General features: G+C 66.9%; 3 protein-coding genes across 3 annotated transcripts; 2 read left to right on the top strand and 1 right to left on the bottom strand.

Annotated features, from left to right (window-relative positions):
* Window positions 1-759: 759 nt before the first annotated feature.
* Window positions 760-2,333, bottom strand: LOC306956359 (sodium channel modifier 1-like; the record flags this gene model as incomplete). Its single annotated transcript, XM_079550962.1, has 8 exons — window positions 760-859; window positions 940-1,072; window positions 1,320-1,456; window positions 1,537-1,631; window positions 1,721-1,806; window positions 1,887-1,975; window positions 2,106-2,176; window positions 2,283-2,333. The coding sequence occupies 8 exons, from the start codon at window positions 2,331-2,333 to the stop codon at window positions 760-762; spliced, it is 762 nt and encodes a 253-aa protein (XP_079407088.1).
* A 253-nt stretch (window positions 2,334-2,586) lies between these two features.
* On the top strand, window positions 2,587-3,852 carry LYSMD1 (LysM domain containing 1; the record flags this gene model as incomplete). The annotated part of the gene is made up of 3 exons (XM_079550975.1): window positions 2,587-2,661; window positions 3,022-3,278; window positions 3,717-3,852. 3 exons carry the CDS (start codon window positions 2,587-2,589, stop codon window positions 3,850-3,852), a joined length of 468 nt encoding a protein of 155 aa, XP_079407101.1.
* Window positions 3,853-5,172: 1,320 nt separating this feature from the next.
* SEMA6C (semaphorin 6C) lies at window positions 5,173-11,184 on the top strand (the record flags this gene model as incomplete). The annotated part of the gene is given in 21 exon segments (XM_079550950.1): window positions 5,173-5,290; window positions 5,385-5,499; window positions 5,751-5,808; window positions 5,997-6,053; window positions 6,252-6,353; window positions 6,499-6,589; window positions 6,705-6,821; window positions 6,896-6,984; window positions 7,193-7,410; window positions 7,830-7,961; window positions 8,144-8,299; window positions 8,382-8,615; window positions 8,863-9,000; window positions 9,066-9,143; window positions 9,276-9,331; window positions 9,596-9,646; window positions 9,977-10,432; window positions 10,435-10,632; window positions 10,635-10,702; window positions 10,705-10,730; window positions 11,061-11,184. Coding segments are annotated over 21 exon segments (2,682 nt in total).
* Window positions 11,185-17,227: the final 6,043 nt, after the last annotated feature.

The raw sequence follows: 17,227 nt of genomic DNA, 5'->3' as shown, positions 1-17,227 counted from the left end.
CCCATGGGTCTCAGAGCCGGGCACCCAGGGCCCATAGCAGGTGGCACTGTGGGGCTGTGGGGAGGGTGGGGGTCTGCAGGGCTCTGGGAAGAGCCCCCCAGCCCGGTGCCCGGTCGCTGCTGGCACCCTCTGCAGAGCTGGCGCCCATCCCAACAACTATTTATGGCCCCGAGCTGAGCAAGCGGGTAAATCCCAGCGCCCAGGTGTAACATCAGCCGGGGCAGCGCTGCCAGGGAGCCCCCACCTCCCCACCCCACACAAGAGCTCTGGGGCCCACGGCACATACGGGCCGGGGAGGGGTCTCTCCCCAGGCTGTGGGTGGAGGTTTGGGAGCTGGCAGGGTGTGGGGCTGCGCCCTGAGGTGGGAGCACCCATGGGACCCGCAGGCTGATGCGGGGAGGTGGGGTGACGTGGCCGGGCGCTCCGCCGACCGCAGGGACAGCTGCTGGGACACGAGGAGGGGGAGCCCAACGCTGCCGCCCCTAAAGGCCGTGACCCCCTGGGCAGCTGCGTGTGCACCGTGCTGAGCGTGACCTGGGCAGGGACAGCTGGGGACAGCCCAGAGCCCACACCGAGATCAGAGCACTGCGACAGGAACAGCCCCAAAAAGGGGCACTGTGAGCACAAAACAAGGGGACCCGCGATGCCGGATCCCTGCAGCACCAGGCTGTATTCCCACAGGACCCGCACAGCCCTTCGTCTCCAGCTGCCCCATTCCCACAGCAGTGGGGCTGGGGGCAGCCCTGGAGGATGGGCACCTCAGGTGGGCAGCAGCGCGGGGGGCTCCTCCTCATCAGAGTCAAACTCGGCGTTCTCATCCTTCACCCACTTCCCAGAGGGGTCCTGGATCCATCCGGCGCTGCAGACGGACAGACAGACAGAGGGGGGCTGAGCAAAGGGCAGCGAAGGGGGGGTCCCACACCCCCAGGCCCCGCTCACCTCCGCAGCTGTAGGTATCGCTGCAGCTCCTGGCGCCGCGCGGGGCTGACAGCCGAGGGCTGACTGGGGGGTGGCGATGGCTGAGCCCCCCTCAAACCGCCCTGCTGGGTGTCGGTGGAATCCACTGCTGCCTCTGCGGAGTGGAGAACGGAAAGAATCAGAGAATCACAGAGGCTGGAGAAGTCCAATCCCACTGCACCACATCCCGCAGGGCAGCGTCCCAACGGCCCTCGCAGCTCCTCTGCTCCAGGCAGGCCAACCCCACCCCACAGCACTGCGCTCAGACCCCTACAGCTCCCTTCCCTCCTCCACACACGCTCCAGCCTCCCCCCCCACATCCTTCCGGCAGCGCAGGGCCCAACTCAGCTGTCAGCACTCACCTCCTCTCCCACCGCAGCGCCCGGGCAGCAGCACTGCAGCAGTGGCCTCCACTGCATCTCTGCGCTCCTTCACGGCTGCGGGAGCAGCACTTGGCCCCATTCGGGTCCTTCCTGCTCTCACACCGCTTCCATCCGCCCTGCAGGGGACACCATCAGGGCTGGGGGGTGGTGGGATGGAGGCTCTCCCTGCACCGCAGCAGCGGAGCCGAATCCTCACCCCGTCCTCCTGCAGCAGCTGCTGTACGGAGCTGCCTTCAGCAGCGCGCTCTGCGCGATCCGCCTCGTCCTGAGCAGCAGAGGGGCCGGGGAGCCCTGCGGGGGGGGGGGGGAGGGGTAGGGGCAGAGCTCAGAGCCGCCCTTTGTGGGACGGGGAAGGGGAGGGGAGGGGGCTCCGCACCCACCTCAGTGCCCAGCGCCGCCTCCCGGCACTGCCGCTCCCGCACCGCCGCTTCCTGCGTGCGGCTGCCGCCGTAGCAGCGCCGGAGGTCTGGAAGGGAGAAGAGGGGCGGTGTGGAGGAGCTCGGCGCGGCCCCCCCAGCGCTGCGCCCCTCACAGCCCCGCACTCACTGCCCACGTGCTTCCTGCCGGCCCGGTGCACCGCCAGCACCTCCAGCGTGTCGAAGACGGGGCGGTGCGGGCACACCGTGCAGGCGTATCTGCGCGGGATGAACCACAGAGCGGCTGGAGCCCCCCGGAGCGCATCTCCGAGCCCTCCGACGGCTCCGCGCCCCTCCTGCGCCGCGGGCCCCCCGCCCGGACCCCCCCGTTGGGTTCGCCGCCGTTCACCTCCCGCTCCTCAGCAGCAGCGCTTCGTCCTCCGGGATGTAATTGGCCAGGAGCTCCGCCACGCGTCTCCGCTGCGAGGGGACGACGAGGCGCCGTCAGGGCGGCCCCGCCTCACCGCCCCCAACCCCCGTCCGCCAAAGAGGACCGGAGAGGAGCCGCCGACTGGCCGAGGCTCACCTGCAGCACCGCCAGCTGCCCCGCGTCGTCCCCATCCCGCTTGAAGGACATGGCGGAAACCGGCGCCGCTCCGCCGTCGCCATGGGGAGCGCCCACCGTCCGCTTCCGGGTCCTCCGTCCCGTCGTGCCTCGCGCGCGCACGTTGACCAATGGGGAGAGAGGCGCCGCGTAGCCGCGGGGTACGACGGGAGTTGTAGTTCTCCGACGCGCTTCCGCCGTGGAATCCGAACGACGCGGAACTACGGCTCCCAGCGGCCTCCGCGCCGGGCCCGAGCGGGGTCGGGGAGCGGCGGGGCGCCCCGCTATGGCGGGGGGTCGGGAGCACCGCGTGGGGCCCGGGGACACCTTGCCGGGACTGGCGCTGCGCTACGGCGTGACGGTGAGCGCCGGGGGGGGGGGGAGGGGCAGCGGGCTGAGCCCCCAGCGGGCACCGCGCCGTCACTGCCGTCCCCATCGCGCCCCGGCCCTGGTCCTGTCCCGCCCCCATCCCACCCCGCACACACCGCTGTCCCTGTCCCCATCCTCATCCCTTTCCTACTGTCTCCATCCCCATCCTCTCCTCCCGTCTCTCTGCCATCCCGCCCCATCCCATCCCATCCCGCCCCATCCCATCCCATCCCATCCCATCCCATCCCATCCCATCCCATCCCATCCCATCCCTGTTCCCATCCCAATGCTTTTCCCTTTCCCGTCCGTATCCCACCCTTTATCCCACCCCACCCCCATTTCTATCCCGCAGATGGAGCAGATCAAACGTGCCAACCGCCTCTACACGTCGGACACCATTTTCCTGAAGCCCACCCTCCTCATCCCCCCCCCGGGGTGCCCCAGTGAGGCTCCCATGGGGTCGGCGCCGTCGGACCCCACAACCCCCACCCCCACCACCCCCGCCTCCACGCCGCACCCCGACCTCACAGCCAGCGACTTCCTGCGCCGCCTGGACGCCGACATCGGCCGCTCCAAAGCAGCGGTGGTGGAGCAGCGGCTGCGTGCGGGGTGAGCGCCCACCCCCCCCCCACTGCCACCTCCCTATGGGCTTTGGTTATGGGGTCACCGCTTGTTGCCACCCCGCGTCCCCCAACCTACTCTGCTGTGGGGTTTGGTTATGGGGTTACTGCTCAGCACCACCCCGTGTCCCCTGCCCCACACCATCACCTTTCTATGGTGTTTGGTTGTGGGATTACTGCTCACTGCCAGCCCCCGTGTCCACCGTCACCCCTCTCCTGTGCCCTCGTCCCACTGTCAGCTTCCTGTGGGGTTTGGCTCTGGGGTCACCACTCACTGCCACCACCTCTGTGTCCCCCACCTCACACCAACCCACACTGCTATGGGGTTTGGTTATGGGGTTACTGCTCAGCACCACCCTTGCATCACATCAACACCTTCCTATGGGGCTTGGGGTCACCGCTCACTGCCCCCCCCACGTCCCTGCAGTGTCCCCGAGGCCGCCGTCCCGCTCCCCCCCCCAGGGCCGTCCCTGCGGGGTCCCCAGCTCGGCGCTCAGCCCCTCACCCGGACACGGCGAGCGGCTGCACTGCGCGACACCGAGGATGAGATCTTCACACTGTGACCGTGGGGACATCGCCGCGGCCGTGGGGACCTCATTACGGCCATGGGGACACCGTGACTGTGGGGATGGGATGTGGGGGGGCTTCCGCCGGGCCGTGCCCCACTTTTGGGGTCCAAACCCGTGGACTGGAGCCTCCCCCTCGCACTGGGATGGGGTTCACCCGGTGATGCTTTCCCTCTGATCCTATTTATTTGCAAGGCTTTGCCCTTTGGGGTCTTTGCCTTTGGGGGTGTTGTGGGGGTGGGGGTCGGTCACCCGTGGGTTCCCACCCTGCAATGTGTAAATAAAAGGGAGCACCGTGCGTCCGGGGACACCGCTGTCACAGCCGCGGGGTCGCCATCCCGGCTGCGGGATGTGGGCGCCGGCCCTATTGGACCCTGCGGGCCGCCAGAGGTCGCCGTGTGCCTTCAATGCGGGGGGACCCCATAGGGACACGCGTGGGGGGGCGAAGAGAAGGGAAATGGGGTGGGGCTGGGGACACCGATGGGCCACTTTGGGGACACAGGAAGTGGGGGCAGCAATGGGGCCCTATGGCCGCGTCCCCGCGTGGGCGCTGCGGAGCCGCGAGAGGAGCCCACGTGCGCGCACACGCGGGATGGCGGGGCTCAGCTCATTACGGCGATTAGCGCTAATTATAGCGCCGCGGGAGGGGGGGAGGGAGTCGGAGGGGACGCGCAGCGCGGTGACACCGCGCCCCCCCCCCCCCAAAAAACAAACCCCACAACTCAAACTCCCCCGAAATCTCCCCGTCCCCTCCGCGCGTGGGGCGCCCACGGGTGTCCGCAACCCCTCCCATCCCTCCACCCCCCCCGGCCCACGCCGTCCCGTCCGAATCCGGCCCCGTTCCGGGGCGGAGCCGCTGCGGGAGCGCTCGGGGCGCGGCGCTCAGCGGTACGGGGCGGCGGGAGAGCGGGTCCTATGGGGTGTTTGGGGTAACGGGGTCCTTTGGGGTCTTGTGGGGTTACGGGGTTATGAGGTGTTGTGGAGTGACAGAGTCCTATGGGTCCTGTGGGGTTATGGAGTTATGGGGCTCTATGGGGTCCTGGGAGGCTGTGTGCTGGTGGGTCCTATGGGGTCCCGTGGGGCTGTGGAGTTAAGGGTCCTGTGAGGTCCTCTGGGGTTATGGGATCCCATGGGGTCCTGCGGGGCTTTGGGGGTTGTGGGTCCTCTGGGGTTCTATGAGGTTGTGGAGTCCTATGGGGTCCCGTGGGGCTGTGGATTTAAGGGTCCCGTGGGGCTCCGTAGGGCGGTGGGTTTCGGGGGGGTCTGACGCTGTCCCCGCACAGCGCGTTGCGGTGCCTCTCTGGGGCCGCCCCGGCGATGCCGCCCCGCGCTGCCGCCCCCCCCCGCTTCCCCCTCCTCGTCCTCGTGGGTCCCGCAGCGCTGGCGCTCAGCTTCCCGCGGGACCTCGAGCCGCGCAGCGCCGTGGGGCTGTCAGGTGAGCGGGGACTCGATGGGGCCGCAAAGGGGCCGCAATGGGGCCACAATGGGGACGTGGGATCACCCGCCCCCCCCCTCCCCTCCCCCCGCAGCCACCGCCGCCTATCCGCGCTTCGGGGGTCTCCGCGGGGACAACGGCAGCGCGGAGCTCGGGATCGGCTTCCAGCGGATGCTGCGCCTCAACGGGACGCTGCTGGTGGCCGCGCGGTGAGCGTGCAAGGCGTGCAAGGCGCGTGACCACGTGTGTGAGCAGCCGGCTGTGTGCTCGTGCAAGGCGTGTTTGCTCCCGTGCGTTTCTTTGCACGCGCCATCACACCCTGCTCACCGCTGCCGGCTCGCTGTGTCGCTTGCACACGCCTGTGCGAAGCTGTGTCTGGTTGCACACTCGTGTGCTCCCGTGCATCGTGCCCCTGCTGCACAGCGGTGCACGGCCACACGTCCCCCACTGTGCCCCACAGGGACCACCTCTACGCCTTCGCTCTGAGGGGGGACCCGCGGGCGCTGTACCCACAACGGGTAATGGGGCGGGGGGGCGGCGGGGGGAAACGGGGGGAGAGGGGGGGTGATGGGCAGTAGGAGGAGTGGAGCAGGGGGGAGCAGTGGCGGGGGGGGTGGAGGTTGGGGGGACTGAGGCAGTGGGGGGGTCGGAAGGGGGGCGGGGGGACAGAGGGGTCCGGTGCCACCCACTGTGTTCCCCCCCCCAGAGCGTCACCTGGGAACCGCGGGACAGAGCCGGCTGTGCTGTGCGGGGAGAGGTGCAGGTGGGGGGCAGTGTGTGGGGTGGGGGATGTGGGGGGGTGGGGGGAGTGATGGGTGTGTGGAGTATGAGTGGAGTGTATGGGGGGCGTGGGGCGGTGAGGTGTATGGGGCACGGGGTTGTGGGGTGATGGGGGGGTGGTGATGGTGGGGTGGTGATGGTGCGGTGATGGGATGGTGATGATGGGGAGGTCGCCCCACAGGACGGCTGCCACAACCACATCCGTGTGCTGCTGCCCCGTGATGCCCGGACCCTCTTTGTCTGTGGGACCAACGCCTTCAGCCCCGTGTGCCGCACCTACCAGGTGGGGGGGGACCCGTGGGGCAGAATGGGGCCACACTGCACCCTATGGACCCCATTGGGGCCGTATGGGATGGAGCCCCATCGGGGCACTATGGAACCTCCACTGGACACTGTGAGACCCCATGGGGCGCTATGGGGTCCCGCAGGCGCTGACCCTACAGCAGGAGGGCGAGGAGCTGCCTGGACAGGCTCGCTGCCCCTTCGACGCACGGCAGAGCATCGCAGCCACTTTTGCCGGTGGGTGACACCGAGGACACAGAGGAGCGTTGGGGATGTGGAGATACGGGGCTGTGGGGACGTGGGGCGGCTGTTGGACTGCCCGACTCACCATCCCCGTGTGCTGACCCCACAGACGACCGTCTGTACTCTGCTACCGTGGCGGACTTCCAGGCGAGCGATGCCGTCATCTACCGCAGCATGCGCGGCCCGGCGCTGCGCAGCATCAAGTACAGCTCCCGCTGGTTGAGGGGTGCGTGGGGACATCGGGCTGTGGGCACTGCGGGTGCTGGGGCGCAGTGGTGCTGATGGCCGCGCTGTCCCCAGAGCCGCACTTCGTCCACGCGATGCCCCACGGAGCACACGTCTATTTCTTCTTCCGGGAGATGGCGGCGGAGCTGGGGCTGCCGGGGAAGGTGGGGCATCCATAACTGTGGCTCCACGGGAGCAACCCCGACCCCAGTCCAGACACTGAAGCTGACCCCATAGCTCTGGCCCCGACCCTGACCCTGACCCCGGCCCCTTGCCGTGCCGCTGTTCCCACCCCCACCGCCTGGGGCGCTGTTCCCATCGCAGCGAGTGCAGCTCCCACCCCCGCCGCTGGGGGCGCTGCTCCCGCCGCAGGTGCCGGTGTCGCGCGTGGGCCGCGTGTGCCGCAATGACGCCGGCGGCTCCCCGCGGGTCCTGGAGCGGCGCTGGACGTCATTCCTGAAGAAGCGGCTGCAGTGCGCCGTGCCCGGGGACGTCCCCTTCCACTTCGATGTCCTCGAGGCCGTCACCGCGCCCCACACTCTGCACGGACGGCCCGCGGTGCTGGCGGTGTTTGGGACGCAGCGCAACAGGTGTGGGGACAGCAGGGATGTGAGGATGGGGATGTGGGGACATGGGACATTGGGACACAGGAATGTGACTGCGGGGACACGGGGATATGGGACACTGGGGACGTGGCTTTGGGGACATGTGGGTTGGGGAGATGGGGATATGGGACACTGGGGACTTGGTGACACAGGGGATATTGGGGACTTGGGCATATGGGGACATGGGGACACAGGCACATGACTTTGGGAATATGGAACGTGGGGACACCGGGGACGTGAGCACAGACAGATGGGGAAACAGGGAGCCGGGTGCCCAAGGGCACAGAGGCGACGTGAGCGTGGGCTGAGGGCAGACGTGGTGACATGGCTGCGTGTGGGGACACGGGGACTCGGAGGTCGGGGCCGCCGGGTGTCCCCAGGCAGAGCCCCGTGTCACCCCGCAGCATCCCGGGTTCGGCCGTCTGCGCCTTCTACCTGGCGGATGTGGAGCGCGCCTTTGAGGGACCCTTCGCCGACCCCCGTGGAGCCGCGGCCCCGTGGCCCCCAGTGCCCGAGGAGCGCGTGCCCCGGCCCAGGTGCCCCGTGTCCCTTCGCCGTGTCCCACCGCCCTGCAGCCGTGTTCCTCGTCCCCACCTCCCTGTAGCCACGTCCCCGCGTCCCCACGTCCATCTGTCCCCGTACCCGTGCGCCCCGTCCCCACGTCCTCCTGTAGCCGCATCCCCACGCTCACGTCCCCTCGTGTGCCCGATGTCCCCAGACCCGGCTGCTGTGCAGGGATGGGGTCGGCCGCTGCCGTCGTCACCTCTGGGGACATTCCGGATGAGACGCTGTCCTTCGCCAAAGAGCACCCGCTGCTGCACGGGGCGGTGGCACCCGCTGGGGGACGGCCGCTCTTCACCCAAACCGGCACCAGGTGACGGGGCGGCGAGGTGGGGGACACGTGGGGCGGCCCTGGGGACACAAAAAAGGGACGCCGAGCGTCTCGGTGCACGCAGGCTGACGCAGCTGGCGGTGGACGTGGGCGCGGGGCCGCGGGGGAACCAGACGGTGCTGTTTGTGGGGTCGGAGGACGGGCGGGTGCTGAAGGTGCTGACGGCCGCACGACGCCCCGGGGACAACGGGCAGCACGGCGACACTGCGGGACACGGGGATGAAAACGGGGACAACAACGGGGATGGTGGCACTGAGGCGGTGCTGCTGGAGGAGATCAGGCTGTACGAGGCCGGGAGGTGGGTGCCATGGGGTCATGGGGGGTGCTGATGGGGGCTTTGTGGGTGCCATGGGGTCATGGGGGGCGCTGATGGGGGCTTTGTGGGTGCCATGGGGTCAGGTGGGTGTGGTGGCGTTGGGTGGGCGCTCCGGGGCCGTGTAGGTGCCACGTGGGACTGCTGGGGGTAATGGGGCCACGTGGGTGCTGTGGGGCCCTGCGGGGCCGTGGGGCACCTCTGGGCACTGCAGGGCTTGTGGGGTCTGCAGGTGCCGGGGGCCGCGTGGTGCCAGCCGGGTGCTGGGGTTGGAGCTGCACCCCGAAGGCCGAGAGCTGATCGTCGCCTTCTCAGGGTGCATCGTGCGACTGCCCCTGAGCCGCTGCGCCCGGCACGGGCAGTGCCGCCGGTATGGGGACACGGGGGGCACGGGGGACCCCCGGCGGCCCCACGCTGAGTGCTGACCCCACACAGGAGCTGCCTGGCGGCGCGGGACCCCTACTGCGTCTGGCTGCCTCCCGGGGGCTGCGTCCCCTTCTCTAAGGACCTCCCGTGAGTGTGTCCCCTCCTCCCCAGTGCAGTGTGGGGCTGCAGTGGGGCAGAGGTGACCCCAATTCTTGGGCGTCCCATCCCTGGGGGGTGGGGGACCAATGTGTCCCCATTGTGTCCCCACTGTGTTCCCAGGGACGGCTTTGAGCAGGATGTGGAGGGGTCCAGCGGGCTGACGGGGACCTGCCCAGGTGAGGGGACAGCAGGGACATCTGGGGATGTGGGTCTGGGGGGAATGCAGATGGCATCAAGGGGGGCAGCTGGGGACATGGGGACAGTGGGGGGGTGGGGGCATAGAGAAATATTTGGGGACACTGGGAGATGTGGGGAATATTGGGGGCGTTGGGAGACATCTGGAGCCCTTGGGCACCGCGAGTGACACCAGGGAGACCTTTGGGATACACTGGGAGGGGGACATGGGTGGTCCCAGACTCGACCCCGCTCTGCTCTCCCAGGTGCAGCATCTGCAGGAGACAGGGATGGGGACAACGGGGACGTGGCCCACGGTGAGTGACACCCACGCTTCCCCCAGCTGGGACAGTCCTGGGGGGGAACCTGAGTCTGGGAGGGGACACACGGACCAGGAGGGGGCTGTGGGGTGGGGAAGGGGCACAGGGAGGGAATGGGACCCAAAGGATGGGGGGAGGACCCCGAGGACCACGGGCTGGGGATGGGACAGGGGGGATGTGGGGACAATGGAGGGGCCTCGGGGACAGGAATGACGCAGGGACAGGGGGACCCGGGAGAGGGAGAAGGACCTGAAGGACCACGGAGGGGGACGGGACGGGGGAGGAGTGACAGGAGGGACGCGGTGCCACCTTTGGTGCTGCCTGCAGGGGTCCGCGGAGCGGTGCGGGAGGCGGCGGTGCCGGTGCCGGTGCTGGTGGGCTGCGTGCTGGGCGCCTTCGTGCTGGGAGCGCTGGTGGCGGGACTGGGAGCCGCCTGCACCCGCCGACCGGCAGCACCCAAAGGCGCCCCCGAGGCCCCCAGCCCGCACCCCTCGCCCGCCCCGCGCCTCTACCCCCCGCTGCCCCCCCACGACGGGGCCCCGGACCCCCACCCCGAGCCGCCCAGCCCGGAGCCCCCCACCAGGACGCCCCACGGGCTCAGCGCCCCGCAGCCCCCCGGCCCGGGACCCCCGCTCAGAGCCATCCCAGAGGGCTCGGGAGCCGCAGGGCGGTCGCTGCCGCCCCCCGGCCCCGTGGCCAACCGGGTGCAGCCGGGTTCCGCTTCGTTGGCCCCGTGGGACGGAGCCCCGCGGCGCCTCGACGTGCCCCCCGACAGCCCCCCGCCGCCCCGCCGGCCGCTGGCACAGAGACACTCCCTGGAGGGGGCAGCGAGAGCGGCCGGCGCGGCGCGCGGCCTCATCCGCATGTACTCCCTGGGGGCTCCGGGGGGGGCCCCACCGTGGGCTCCCCACGCCGTTCCCCTGCAGCGCTCGCTCTCCGTGAAGCCCCCCCTGCCGCCCAAACCCCCCCCGGCGCCCTGAGCCCCTGCGGATCCCCCGCGCCGCAGGGACACGGGGGGCTCCGTATCCGCTCTCCCACCGCCCCCAGGTGACGAGTGTCCCTACGGCCCCCCGCTGCTGGGGTCCCTCGTGCCCCCACATCCCCGTTTTTCATGTTTTCCCCCTAATTTATTCAGCGCTGTGGGACCCCCCGGGGGGCGGGGCTGCGCCCCAGGGCTGGGCTTGTCCTACCGTGTAGGGCAATTAAAACCGCGTCGGGCAATTAAAGAGACGAGCGGTGCGTTCTGCTGCCCGCGTGGCTCCGCTGGGCTGTGGGGAATGGGGGCGGGGGGTACTCGGGGGGGGACGGAGGGCACAGAGGTCGGGGCAGAAGAGAGAGCTGCTCCCGGTGGGGGTACAAAGCAGTCCAAAATCGTCTCAAGGTTGACATCTCCACGCTTCCAAATACGCAGAGCGGGAGCTGCCCCCCCGGGGGGCCGCACAGATGCACAGAGGGCGGGGGGGCGGCACGACCCCCACCCCCTGAGCGGGGGCGCCAGGCGCCGTGCCTGGCACAGGGCGACCCTGGTCCTGTAAGGGCAGATTAAAGCAGTAATGCGATTTGCGGGAGGTGCCTGGGGGGCGGGGAGGTCGCCCCTCACCCCACTGCCGGTGTGGGTTCGCTAATTCAGCCCTAACGAAGCCCCAGAACCGTGCGTCACCCACACGGGGACAGCAGTCGCCCCTGAACTGCGTGTCAGAGCGGAGGACCTCCTCTGCCCCCACCGTTAGTCACAGAACTGGGACCAAAGGACAGAACCAACCCACGGACTGCAAAGAGCGAAAACAAACAACCCAAACATTCGGGCAATGAAAACAGCTGTTGTTAGAAAAGGTTTTGGCATCTTCAGAGAAGAGCTGCTCAGTGAAAAAGCAGCCGGTGCGTCCGGAGCCGGCCTGGCTCTCACATCGCGCGCTCGGCGCTGCGGCACGCAGGGGGTCCCGCCCAGCCCCCACCTCCAGCTCTCCTCGCTGCCTCAGCCCGCGCTGGCTGCAGCCGCCCCGGCAGCGCTGTGTTTCCGCTCCAGCCCCGCTCCCACAGCCACCGTTAGGAGGTGTCGGACCCCGCGGCGCTGTCGGCCACCTGCTCCGTTCCCAGCGCGGTTCCCTCGCCGTCCTCTGAGCTCACACAGCTGCGCACGCCTTGCTGATGCTGTTCTGCTCCCCCAGTGCCGTGCTGGGCCGCCGCTTCCCCTTCGGTGCTGCCCTACAGAAAACAGAGCTGAGCTGCAGAGGCTGCACCGTGCAGGAAGGGCGCAGCAGCACAGCTGGCTCTGAGCAGCACCCGGCGCCGCGGCACAGCAGGACAACGCACAGGGCCGCGATGGGGATGAGAGCAGAGGCTCAGTGCAGCCATTTCCCCGTTGTGCCCCGTGAAGCCGCCGGCACCGGGCGCCCCGCATCCCCAGGGCTGCCGAGCAGCACCAGGCAGGCAGTGGCTTGCGGCCGTGAGGCTCACCTCACTTTCCTCCACGTCGTTCCTGTTTTGCTCTGCTTTCAGCCTCTTGGCTGGTGGCTTTTCTACTCCTTCTGCATCCCCCCCGTCCCCAGCTGCAGTCTCCTCTGCAGCCCGACCAGCAGCTACAGCTGGGAAACCAAGAGGTGACAGAAATGCAATGAGCAGCTGGGGCCTTCCAGCTGAGGAACAGAGCTGTTCTCAAACATCCCCTGTGCAGGCAGCCCCAGGACCAGCTCTGGGCACTGCAACAGCCACAAACCTTCTGAGAAGTGTGTTCTGAACCTGATAACACGGGCTGTCTTCAGGCCAGCAGCAAGAACCACCCAGCCCAGGAGAGACAGACGGTGTGAGCACCAAGGGCAGCAATGCCCCACAGCTCAATGAACGGGTTACAACCAGGGATCCTTTGTAGTAATTTGGCAAGCAATTCTGATCAATTAACAGCTTTAGAGGACGGCTTTCCATTCCTGAGGCCTGAAAGCAGACAGCAGCGATGTAACCCTCAACACTGGAGGAGAGCTCATTTCCTAATCCCTTTTCCTGCTCCGATATTAATCCACATCGGCACGCAGCCCTGCGGCGCACTGAAGGCTCTCAGGAGAGCAGGCCGAAGCGCCCTGAGGAAACGCAAACACGGAGCAGCTCTGGAGCTCAGCCCGGCTCCGTGCCCCACCTTCACACCTTGCGCCCCCAGCCCAACCCCCACAGCGGCCGCGCAGTGAAGGGCGGGGGGCTCGGATCGCTGCTTAAGGAGGCCGCCGCGGCTCCGCGACCCCGTTCTGCTCAGCTCCGGTCACGTTCAGACGGAGCTGCACGCGGCTCCCAGACGCCCGGCACCCGGCAGCTCCGTGCCGTGCGCCCAGCAGCGCCCTCGCGGTGGCGGAGCGGCGGGGAGCAGCGCCGCCCTGCCCTGCCGGCTGGCTCCGGGCACAGCGGCCCGGGGAACCGACGGCCTTCAGGGCCGCAGGGCCCGCTGCCGGCCCTCCGCTCCTGCCCTCCCGCCCGTCCCGCGCGGTGCCGACGCAGGGCCGGCGAGGCCGGCTGGCTGCGGGCTGCCGGGGCGACGCCGTCGGTGCCGATGGTGACGACGCGCTGCCCTCTGCTGCCCGCAGCTCCTCTGCGTCGCCTTGGGAAATGAGGTCAGTGCCAACAGGAAAACAACAGAAGCGTCAGCGTTTCCGCCTCTCTTCCTTGAATTGAAACCCAGGCCGGGTGGCCGAGCTCGGGTACAACCTGGAAACAGCGAGCCTTAGCGAGAGTGGGGGAAACAGCACAGCGCGCCAGGCGTGCGTAAAACACTGCTGAGAAAAAGCTCTTTTCTGCAGATTAGCGAGACCAAAGCATTAGCATTCCAGCTCATTAATTAGGAGGACTGCAGCTGGAAGCAGCTGGTAAGCAGATCTTCCTTCATGACCCTTCCCCGGCTCTGAGGTGATGATGGCAGCCGCTGCCCCTGGTTATGAGCAGACAGCAGGCGGGACGGCACGGCCTGCAGGGAATGGGGACAGCGGGGAGCTGCCGTGCGCTGCAGAGGGGGGACATCCGAGCACAAGGGCTGAGAACCTCCGTGGCACTTGCAGAGCTCCAGTTACCTCTGGTTTGAAGCACTGAGCTACGGAGAAAGAAAGACCCAAAGGGGAAGTGTGGTGTGAACTCTGACTGCCAGGCTCCTGAACGTGACCCGGTTCAAAGGGCAGACGAGGCCCTTTCTTTCTCCCCCCTCGGTTCAGTAAGGGAAAGTACAGTCACTGCTGCAGCGATCTGAGTGTGATAAGCAGCGCTCAGCTCCCCAAACAATGCTCCTTCCTCCAATTGACCGCAGCGATTCCTATTCAAAGGCAGACTTTGTAAGAACGGAGCAGGAAATCTGAGGTTAAAGGGTGCAAACAGCCTTTTATTGGCACGCACACAACCTACAACCGCCCCACAGACTGAAAAATCAGCACTAAAAAGATCCTGCACTTCACCCAGCACCACTGGGGAGTCCTTTCCCCCCTGCAGCCCATCTGCTGCCCTCGCCCTCGATTTTAGGAAGGTTTTGAGGGACCGATTTGCAAAGAACGCTCCCAAGGCCTGGGCTGCACACACAGCTCGCAGCAGCCCATAATCGGATTCCTCGCACCGGCCGAGCGCTAATTCCTCCGTAAAACCCCTCCAGGCTGCGGGACTCTTCGTAGCGGTAAAAGGGTTCAAGGGACGCCGGCGGCCGCTGATGCCCTCTGGTGGGAAACGAGGAGCGCAGCACGGAGCAGCGCCGCCGGTCACCGCGGGGCCGAAGGAGGTCGGCCGGGATCTGAGGAGCGCGCAGCGGGCGGCTCACGGGAGGAGGCTGCGCCCAGCCTGCGCTCAGCGGCCCGCCCGTGTGGTGGGAAAGGAGCAGCGGTTTGGATTTCCCCAAACGCAGTTAGTGACAAACTCTGGAATTACCCCAGCCCCCGTTTGGCTCAGCCTTAACTGAGTGCTTTCCCACCAAAGCGTGGCTTACAGAGCAATGAGGAACCGAATTACTGCCACCAACACAGGAGCGACGAGCACACGTGTGCGTAACACGCGCGTCCGCAGGGCTGCTCATTCTGCAAGGACTTTCCCTCTTCCCCTTGCTCAGCACTCACAGACCGTGCACCCAGCTCCTCTGCAGCCAACGGAGAACAAAGCCAACACCCCCCAGCAGCGCTGCAGTGCTGAGGGTTTTGCACAGGCTACGACAGCCATTCCTCTCTTGCAATCACCCTAATCCATCTTCTGAGGCTCTGGAGCAGCCCCACAGCTGAGTTCCGCCACACACAGCAGATCCAGCCTCCTGCACTGGCTGGGAATCACCCAGCAAAAAGAGAGAAAACTCTCAGGCTCCGTGGCCAGAAGCCAACACCTGCTGTGCGTGGTGGCTGCCCTTCCTGCACCCAACATCCGCCTGCCCTCTGCTGTGAGCACCCTGCAGGGACGTTCCCACACAGCCCTGTGACAGCAATGCAGAAGGGCTGCGGATCTGCCGCGTCACACCGAGAACACGGAGCCGCCTCAGCGCTCCAATCCGAGCATCAGGGCAAGATTCCCTCAGAACCATCGGCTCAGTTCTCCCTGCAGCTTTGTGTCAGTCACCAGCAGGTTCCTCCCCCATCAGCCTACCTGCAGGGTCACCGGGTCTCCGGATCGTTCTTGTCCAAAGCGACGTCAGGGGGTGATTTATCAAACTTGCCCAAGGCGTGGACGTGGGCTCCGTATCTGACGAGCAGCTCCACCACGGCCCGGTGGTTGTGTTCTGCTGCCCAGTCATTTTCAGCATGTCCTCGGCATCCACAAATCGTTCTGAAAGAGGAACGCGGCCCATCAGGGTGCTTCCCGCAGCACAGAGCACTGAGGAGCAGCAAGAAACCCTCAGGGCTCAGCCATGCCCTCAGCCTCGGCCGTTCCTTGCTGGGTGTTGTGCCAAAGACACAGAACTCTGACACGGTGGGTAAAGAGGTAACACTGAAAGAGCAGCTCTGAAAGAGGCTGAGCATCACAGAGAATAAATGGCAAACAAGGAGTCAGGACAGCATTTAAGCTCCGAGCGGCTCCCCCAACCCCAGCAATGATCCCTCACAGAGAGAAGGCAAACCTCGTAACTCCTGCCAAGGCCAGAAAAGGAGCAGAACCCAAATGCCACCAGTCCTGCAGGCAGCCCCGCAGACAACAGCGTCTCTACTGATCCCAAACCACGCCAGCACCCAACCATTATGGCAGCACAGAGAACCACTGCATTTTCCCCCACATCAGGGTTATGCTGGCATGCCGCTCTGTGAAAGCCCAGCTTTAAGGCCCATCCATTCACTCTGACAACACTCCAATTGTCTACAAACACACAGCTGTGCAGGCAGGCCGTGGGCCGTGCAGGGCAACAGCGATTCCAACTGCACCGAGGCCACAATGCAACATCTTTTTATTGCCTTCAACTGCTTCTCTATGAAACTGCTGGAAGCTCTAAGAGGGCCTGCTTTTAAATGAAGAATTCAGAAGTGAAGCACTGCAACACTGCACACAGAGCCACCAGGAGGCCCTGCAGCAAAGCCAAGCACAAACCTCAACCCCACCTCTCACTGGGCAGCCTTTGGCAGCTCTAAAATCACATCTTGTATGTCTGCGTTGGGAAGAGCTGTGAATTTAAGTGTTCAGCTGGAACATGCAACGCTTGAGGTTGGGAACCAAGAGATGTTTGGCTCACTATCACGAATGCATCAGTGCAGGCTGGGGGCTGAGCTGCTGAAGGGAGCTCTGTGGGTGCTGGCGGCCAGCAGACGGACCACGAACCACCAGCGTGCCCTGCTGGCCAAGAGGGATCATGGTTCCCCGGGCTGCAGCTCAGAATGGGGCCGGCAGGGCAGGGCGGCGCTGCTCCCCTCCGCTCTGCCACGGGGAGGCAACGGCTGCAGCGCTGAGCCCAGCACGGGGCTCCGCAGTTCAGGGCAAACCCGAAGTGCTGGGAGAGCCCTGCAGAGACGGCGGGGCCTCAGCACCTCCTGATGGGAGCCCCGGGACCGTTCACCTGGGGAAGAGCTGCTGAGAGGGGTCTGATCAGCGCTGATCTGAAGGGCGGAGCTCAGGAGGAGTGCCGGGCTCTGCTCAGCACGGGGTAAGGGGCGGTGGGCACAGCATGGAGCCCGGGGAATTCTGTCTGTACATGCAAACTTTTGTGCTGTGAGAACGGCGCAGAGGAATTGAAGAGAGCTCTGGAAAGATCCAACCCCGCCTGGACGCAATCCCGCTGCAGGGAACCGCTTTGGGGGGCTTTGGAGCGGAGGACCTCCAGGAGTCCCAGCGCCGCAGTTGTGGGATCCTCCGAACGCTGCAGCTCATAGGAACCACTGCAGAGCCCCAACCACGGCGCTTCGTCACACAGTCACCTCCCTCAGCGCTCACCTACGGGGCTGCACCGAACCCTACGGACCCCCATCACCCCTCAGGGCGAACAGGCCCTCCCTGCCCCCACCCCAAAACGCTCTGAGGACCCCCATGAGAGATCCCTAAAGCCAACCGGCACCTCATCGTCCTCCCGACGCCCGTCCCTCAGCGTCCCCTCACACCCCACAGCCCCACTCACGCTCCGCTCGTCCCCCCCCCCCCCCAGCTCTCAGCCGCCCCCAC

This window comes from Tetrao urogallus (genome assembly GCF_951394365.1).
Source record: "Tetrao urogallus genome assembly, contig: SUPER_28_unloc_2, whole genome shotgun sequence".
Taxonomy (NCBI): domain Eukaryota; kingdom Metazoa; phylum Chordata; class Aves; order Galliformes; family Phasianidae; genus Tetrao; species Tetrao urogallus.
Note: the sequence above shows the minus strand (reverse complement) of the source record. Positions and strands in the feature narration are given on the sequence as shown.